We start from the raw sequence: 8645 nt of genomic DNA, 5'->3' as shown, positions 1-8645 counted from the left end.
TTTTCAGATTATGTTGCTCTTTGAGTTTGAAGTTCTGCTCGGGCAAAATACCTTCACGCATTTTCTTTTGTAAGCACATCATTTATTCGACGGTCAGTAAACATGTGAGACACAAGAGACACGCACACAGGAAAGGGAGGCGAGTACAGCCACGCTTCGATTACAGCCGAGCTGGCAACCCTGCATTAATTACCATCGATTCTCATAAATTCACACCATTTGAAATCTGAAAATGAACAGCATGCACAGATACTTCACAACACACATGAACAATCGCATAAACATGACGCACTGTCCCTCTTTGGTTCTCAAAGACCTTTCACGTTCGCAGTCTCACCTCATAGATTACCACATTCCTATCTGTACACACACACACACACACACACAGACACACACACCCCCCCCGTACTCTGAAAGCACGCTGTGAAGCCACGTCGATCGTGTTCGTAGAGCGGTGAGCTGCGGTTGAAGGTGCGTGTGTATGTGTGAAAGATGCATATTCAGAATGTTTCAATATCGACCTCAACGGGTCTGAGCGAAGAGGGAAGTGTCACACGACTGCAGACATTTTGGAAACACACACACACACACACACACATTCACAGCAACTGCGTGCCAGCTGTATGACAACCATCTGACGGTGTGACCAATCATGTTTTATCACCACATGATTATTCATGACGGTAGGATGGTCACCATCGTCCCCACACACACACACACACACACACATACAGATGATCGGCATGACTGATTGGCAGGTGGCAGCAGTTCAGATGACAGAGTGAACGAGCAAGCTGTCCACTTTAAAGGGCATTCTAAACAAACTCTCACCGTCTGACTCTAATGTCCGGGTCAACAGAGCGAATGGCACATTACAGAGATTACATTCAACTTCTCTACACTTCCAGTCCCTCCCTCTTTTCACAAGAGACAAACGTACTATTAACGTCATAGCAATAATGCCAAAGTGTGTCTTTGCAGTCGGTGCATAGAATCAGAATGCAGCATGTGGTGAAGAGATCTTGTGTTTCAAACGTGTGAAACAAGCCAATGAGGTACATTCACATTTACTACAGTAGAAGCACACACCCTGGAGTAAGGTTGAGCGTCCCACACCTCCTCTCCTCCAGACCATTAGGCCAATCAAAGCCGGCCTCAGATGAATATGACAAATCAGCAGCGTGGCCGCTGTACTGCAGATTGAACTGTACTGAATAGCACCAATTTGCCTTTTCAGTCTACCTCCATTACAGGCAATCAAATGCAGATAGGGAGCTGGAGGGAGCAGACCAGAGAGGAAAAAAAATTCAAATAGTGCAAAGATTATGGGGGTTGGGGGTGTGAAAAGAGAGAGAGAGAGGTTACAGAAATATGTCTCGATTGAGAGAGAGGAGATAAAGGGAGAGATTATCTCCGGGCTCTAATCAAGGCCCTCTTATGGTGATGAGAGATGGGGTGTAGAGGAAAGGTCTAAAATATCCTCGGGTGTATTATGTGGTTTCTTAAGGCACTTAAGGCGAGCCGTGATGGGGGAATTACTGGTGAGTTGAAAGGACGGATGGAAGGAAGGATAGGTGCATAGAGGGAAGGCTCGGTTAGATTAAACTGGAGATATTCCTCCAGTGTGCTGTATAGGCTGCCCGGGCCATAATAACACATGGTGGAGGAGAGACGGATGAACATGGAACGAAGGGATTGGGCGTCACCTTCCCTGAACTCTGAAGCACTTAAAACATTGCTAAGATGGTAAGACAGTGTGAAGGAGGTAAAAAAGGAAAAATATCTTCAGGAGCTTCAGTCAGAGCTGTCAGAGCATCGCGGGGAAAGACGGAGGAGGAGAGGGAATGATCGAGACCCTCAGGTGTGTAATCTGTGCATTGATAGAAATACATCACACGGTGCCATAGATGGTCCATTGGTTGTACATATACCTTGCATATCGGTCTATGCTAACACCATACAACAAACCACAAAACAACTTGACCCGCAGTAGTCCACAGACCTGTCTCCAGTGTGGATGGATTTCACTGATAGAAATCAGGACACACCCGTCAATTACAAACAGGCTCAGGTATAAAGAGTATTTACACTCTCAACCGCACGACTAAGACATCACAGAAATACCTTTGCTCTCCATCAGAACACTTCTTACTAACGACTGAACCTAGAGGCAAAAGCACACTGGGGTGGGAATGAGGAGAACCAGGTGGAAAAGAGGTGAAGAAGTAGGTGGAGACTTTCAAAGAAAACAGCACAGAACCTATTAAATCAAGCACAATTAGTGCGTATTACTCTAATTGCGTAATATTTCGCTTTAAATAACGTGCAATTCCGAGATATAATCTTTGCGGTACAATCGGACTTTGAGATCTGGAAGTGTTTCTCTGTGTTCTGGCTCACACAGACCGCTTTAGTCGGGGTGTTTTGAAGGGCAGCGGCCGAATTCTCCAGAATCAAATTGCATGCAAGTGTTTTTCTTAAGATCCGAATCGATGTGATGGTCACGTGAAACCCCCCTTTTCAGAAGCAACCTGATGTTAGGTAGCAATTAAGGTGGAAAGTACAAGTCGTTGAGTGAAACACTTCGCCCCATTCATGCTGTGCGTCTGCTTGAATGCCCCATTCAGAAGATATAGTGTTTAAAGTTAATCACGTGAAATAGTTCTGGCAGATAATTTGCACCACCTCTTAAGGAAATTGGGGCACCGCTCTCAGAGTGGTCTTTGTGTGTCTGTGAACATGAGATAGTGTTTCATGGAGGGGGAGAAAAAAGACCTCAGTGTGCACGTGTAAGGTTTATTTCAGTCTGATATAGAGTGAACACATGAGGTGAGCAGAGATGGTGGGAAAAAAAACAACTCAAAAAGGTTTTTGTAGATGACGGACGCCATTAGTCTGATTTCGTGACTTTCTCCAAAGCGCTCGCCCAACATTACCATTACGAATGTAAACAATGATCATGGATATTGTTCGCACTCACAGCTGTCAAGCTAGCAGCTCGTGGAGGACTCGCAGTTCGTGCACGGACAGAGAGCGTGCAGGCAGCCAGTGGGTTTGATTCATTGATTGCTGTCAATGTGAATTTCAACCTTTAATTTCAAGCTTTTACGGTTATTTTTAAAAGAAAAAAGATTAAGACAGCTTGTAACAAACATTGTATTTGGATATGATGTTCATATAACACAAAATGAGCCTCAAACACACACTAGAAATAGTTTATGACATGCGGGATAGATGGGAGTCTAGCGTTTGACCACAAACGCATGCTTACGACGACAATAATCATCTCACCTGCTCTTTCACACACACACACACACACACACACACACACACACACACACACACACACACACACACACACACACACGGTTACTTACCTCAGCAGGCCAAAGCCTATTTTCTTGCTCTTCTTCTCCGTCTCCTCAGGCTCCTCTGCTTTCTTCTTCTCCTTTCCTTTCCCCTTATTCTTGTCCTTCTTCTTGGTTTTCGGTTTCTTTTTCTTGTCTTTTTTGCTTTTCTCTTCTGTCCGATCCCCCAATCCCTGATGGGATGAACTACTTGCAGGGGTGTCCCGGCCTGAACTGGGCTCCGAACCGTCATCTAGAGGGAATAGAAGAAGAGGACAAGAAAGATTGGGATTAGAGGGAGTGTTTTATAGAGCAGCAAAAGTTAAAGTTAAAGAAAGTGATTGCACTGTGCTGTGTCCACTTTCACCATTTTGTTAGATTTAAATCAAATGTTTACACAAAGACAGTCAAATGATCAACTGTGGATGGATGACTTTAAGGTGATGTAATAGACTCTTTGTAAACTAGCATTACCAATGAGATGCGTCATGGAAGTGCTAAACCTAATGAAAGATGTATCAGTGAAAGCCTGATTAAAACAACACGACGGATCAGATTCAGATATGACACAAGCATACAAACAAAAAGAAAAACAACGATGTACACAACTGAAGAGCTAACGTACGCAGAAGCACATCATGTTGAGCTTTTCCTCCTCAACACCTCCGTGGCTGCTTTATTAACGTTACAGTGCGATAATTAGAAATAAGACAGAGAAGACGTTTAAAGCGTAAACTTTGATGCCTCATTACTTCTGCGACAGACTGGAGGCCTGGTCTTGAATTACAATGATCACACACACACACACACACACACACACACACACACACACACACGGAGACCACTTGTCAGATTTTATAAAATAAACAAACCAAATTAGTTACTTCAATTGAGATTTAAACTTGTGTAGACATTCACTTCAGACGTAATTACAAAGGCTGTCTAACAACAGAATGGTATTGTAATTGTGTGTGCGTGTGTGTGTGTGTGTGTGTGTGTGTGCGTGCGTGCCTGCGTGTGTGTGTGTGCGTGTGTGTTTGTCTGCAGAGGCCCGGCTTCATGCTTGTGTCAGACCTGGTTAGTTTTCCCTTAAAGAGTTAAAAACTGAATATGACCGCAGCAGATATCCCTATAAAACGTTTCTTTTTAGTTTTTCTCAGTTAACTGTAGATACTGTCGGGGTGCAGCAACCTGTCAGTAGTCATTTCCAACGACAACAGAAGAAATTCAGCCAACATTGATGCTGTGACATATTTGAACCATGCGCCTCATATTCTGCTTACGACTGATTGTCGGTACGGTGTGTGAATAAGGAGACATAAGAAGTGTATTTATAAAAAACAAGACAGAGAGCGAGAGAGACAGAAAGAGCCATTTAGCTCTATAATCCATCCCAGCTGACATGAGACATCAAAGCCAATGACTCAAAGCCTCCGTTGAATCGTCCTCTTGACAACTAAATTCACTGGAAACTGTGAAGCGCTGCAGTTAGCTCGGAACCCACACAATACATCAGCTACTCATGCACCCCCGACTAAATATTCACTGTCACAATGTTAGCGATGGTTGCCTTCCTGATCACCAGCAGTCTACCACTCAGTCAAAAACGGACAAATAGTAGCTGAGAAGCATTTACATTAACACTGAAGTGAAGACACCGTTTAAGCCCAAGCAAAGGTACGAGCAGTGAGAAGCAGAGAAGGAAAGACAGGGATCCTCAGGGCGCCGCAGAGAACTGTTTCCTGTCAATTAACAGCAGCTCTGGAAGTGCTGAACATTTAGAAAGACGGTGACAGATGCGGCCACTGCGTGTGTGTGTGTGTGTGTGGTGTTGACATGCCCTATTAGTCCTATCCTGTGTGAATGTAGTGATCTGAAACAGCCGACTCATTACTCTAGTGGTGACTGATAAGAGCTCGCTGCTAATAACACAGCTGGGAATTGAACCGCACCTCCCGGTGAAAAAAACAACAAAAAACAAGAAGCCACCATTCAGCTCCTGGATAAATATTTAAAGCTAAAAGCTCAGATCTGAATTGAATCACGTGTTGAAAAGGCAACGCTGCTGCTTAGCTTCATACGTGTTGACACTTTGAGTCATGGTGTTCTTCTGGCAATGCCCGAGTCGTGCTTTGCTGGCCAACGCTCTGGGTTGTTCGTCACTGAACGAATGAGATTTGACAGCGGTCTTGAGCTGCGCTGAGATCACTCGCGGCTTTTTGAAACAGTAGCCGAGGTGGTTATCGGGGAACACACTGAAAATAAGCAATGAGTATTCATCAATCGCCATGAGAGAGAAATCCATGTTGAGGCACTAAAGATGTATGAGCTACACATTTTTGCATTGTCAACAGAAAAACAGCTACTGGGACGTCACTGAGAGACATGAGACATGTTTAAAAGTTTCAGTGTGAAATAGCGATAAAGTGTGTATCTTAAAACAGCTCTCACGAAGAATTAGTCAAATGCTTTTCTTCTATGTTGGTAGAACTGTTGAATGTTTACATTTTTTTATTAAATGTAAAAAAAGTAATAATTGTTAGGATCTTATTTTTGTACCCAAAACGCACGCACACACACACGCGCACACACACACACACACACACACACACACACACACACACACACACACACACACACACCCCATCTTAACGGACTGACACCCTCCATCCCTTACCTTCATCTTCTTCAGGCGGCCCATCGTAGGACTTATCGATTGCTGCTCGGAAGCTCTCGTTGCAGCCTCTTCCTCTGACCATATTTGGGCGAGGTCGATGGAAGGGGAGGAGTTCGTTCTTTCTGTTAACCTCTGACATGGCCGTCTGGAGACTCTCCAAGGAGCTGGACTTCTTCAGGCCGAGGGTGGGGCCGAGTTCCACAGGAGTCGATGGAGCTGCTGGACACAGAGAGACACAGGAAAGAAGACAGAGACGGAGACAAAGGGTAAGAGATATGCCATGGCAGGTTGCTTTGCTTGGCTGCTGCTACAGGGGACTTGGTATGGTATGGTTTTGGGGTTTTGAGATCATCAAAACGACGATTATTATCAATATTTTATTGAACATAATTAACTAAAATGTCCATGAATGTGTTACTGCTATCAAATATACTGCTACAAACAGAAGACAAACCACCTGTTCAGCATGTAGACAGAGGAGTGCCTTTTTACTCCAGGTCTGATCAAACAGGTTTACCTTGCTGTGCTTTGCTCTGATTGGTTTAAAAAGCCTGTGGAGACAGTGGCTCGGAGGCAGAGAGACATGGCTGACCTCTGGAGAGCAGTGATGCAGTTAACTATGCCGTCGTTGAGTTTGTGATGGATGTGAGGTGTGCTTCACTGTTGCTGGTTCTCCATCCATCATCACAAGTATACCGCGAGAGATATTACTGAGGGAGGGAGGGAGGGATCCAGCAGAAGGGATGATGTGGAGGAGGACGGATGAGAGGAAGCAATGGTGGAGGTATTTAAGGTAAAGAAGCAGCAGTGCAACAGTACGTAAAGTGCACAAGTGGTGTAAAAAAACATTGCTTAACGCAGACTATCTAGGGATTAATGGCATCCTGCTGCAGAGACCCAGCCGAAGCTAATGACATGCTGAGTGCTGAAGTTGGATCAGGTTCAGCCTCAAGCCCACTGTCAGGCTTCCACCTCTTGTGAGGATTGCAGATTGTAAGACAAAAGAGGGAGCGGAGGTAATGTGTGCTTCCAATTTGGTATGTCACTGTGTGACACCTCAAACAGGGGAGACACTGATGGTGGGCAAGATGGGGAGAAAAAGGGGGGAGGAGAGGAGCAACGACAGGAAGAGAGCAAATTAAGTTTCCTCAGGGGAATACCACGGTGGCAGAGAGAAATGGGGAGGAAGGGAGAAAGGCTGGGCTCGCTGCCAGCTCAAAATACTGGTAATCCTTACACACACACACACACACACACACACACACACTTTGGATGCCTTGCTGGCTCTGGCTTGTCGATATGATGCCACTGTGATTCATGATAGCTAAACCTGCATCACTTTAGCTAATGATTCTCTATACACACAGCTCCTCTGTGTGTGTGTGTGTGTGTGTGTGTGTGTGTGTGTGTGTGTGTGTGTGTGTGTGTGTGTGTGTATGTGTATGTTTTTCTCAAAGAGTAGATGAGAGGGCTGATGTGACTTCCACATCTATTTAAACAACCATTAACCAAACACACACACACACATAAAGAGTAATCCCGTGCAGAGAATGAATGCACGTACATAATGTAAGTCTGCTGCTCGGAGACGGACGAGGGCCGTGACATGTGACACACCCATCCATAAGCACGGTGTGCGTGACATTCAGATACATAATGAGAGGTAAACACAATACAGGCGCTGTGTGATGGATCGACATGGACTCAAACCTGAGACTCGTCTGATTCTGGAGCTTTTTTGGTGGAGTTAACCGATATGAGATGAGTAGCACCAACTGTAAGTCATGGTGTTCTGTCACAAAAACAGCACCATCCATCCCAGTATGCATCTATGAATCAAGTCTAGATCCGTCCCACACAGAGCGGGGATGTCATTTCTAAACTCTGGCTACTTTGCGATTTAACTTCTTGTTCGCCAAAAGAACAGGAAGAGCAGGGTTTCTATGTACCATCAGGGAAATACTCACTTTTCCTCCCACAGCATGTCAAAAGTGAAGGAGATGTAATCAAATTCAAGCCCAGTATCTACAGTAGCAAAGCCTCCACAGCATTCTTCTCTGTAACGAGACCTTTTCTTCTCCCCATCTTGATCAAAAAAGATAAATCAAGGTCAACAGGGTCTGCTGAGCTTTTTCATATATGTCCCAGGGTACTACAGGGTGTTACTAACTTCATTATAACATGTAACACATCTGCATGGAAGCGTCTGTGTTTGTTATGACTACTGGTGACCGGCTTAATAATTCCAGAAGCTTACCAGGACTGTGGCCATCAGCCTGAAGCAGGACGCAGCCAGAACGTGATTAGATGCTTGGCCAAAGAGCACAGCAGGCTCTTCAATCTTAGAAGAAAATGTATTTTAAGAGACATGCCATATGCAAAAAAGAAAAAAGAAATAGTCTATTCTGGGGCTGAGAGTGGCGTGTATTCTAAATAGATGATCCGCTGTTTGAAAACTCTGAGGGCAGCGGATTAGAGCTGCCAGTAACATTTGAGCCGAGGCCACCGACAGCATGAAAAACTCCACATTAATTGTCCAGGATTGTGTTTGATGTATTATTCCTTCTCTAATCAGAAGACTCTTCAAGCCAACATGTTTGCAGTTGCCAACAACACTCTCA

The 8645-nt window shown here is 44.6% G+C and overlaps 1 protein-coding gene across 3 annotated transcripts in view; it reads right to left on the bottom strand.

Annotated features, from left to right (window-relative positions):
- LOC306783490 (partitioning defective 3 homolog B-like) overlaps window positions 1-8645 on the bottom strand; it is a 164182-nt gene that overhangs the window by 69259 nt on the left and 86278 nt on the right. For 2 of the 3 annotated variants that reach the window (XM_079277159.1, XM_079277158.1), the window contains 2 exons: window positions 6025-6243; window positions 3378-3600 (listed from right to left, as the gene is read on the bottom strand). In XM_079277159.1, the coding sequence (XP_079133285.1) occupies window positions 3378-3600; window positions 6025-6243 (442 nt within the window). The remainder of the gene's footprint in view (window positions 1-3377; window positions 3601-6024; window positions 6244-8645) is intronic. The other variant, XM_079277160.1, reaches the window with a different exon arrangement.

This window comes from Melanostigma gelatinosum (assembly GCF_949748355.1).
Source record: "Melanostigma gelatinosum genome assembly, chromosome: 10".
Taxonomy (NCBI): domain Eukaryota; kingdom Metazoa; phylum Chordata; class Actinopteri; order Perciformes; family Zoarcidae; genus Melanostigma; species Melanostigma gelatinosum.
This window is presented reverse-complemented; position numbering and strand designations above follow the sequence as displayed.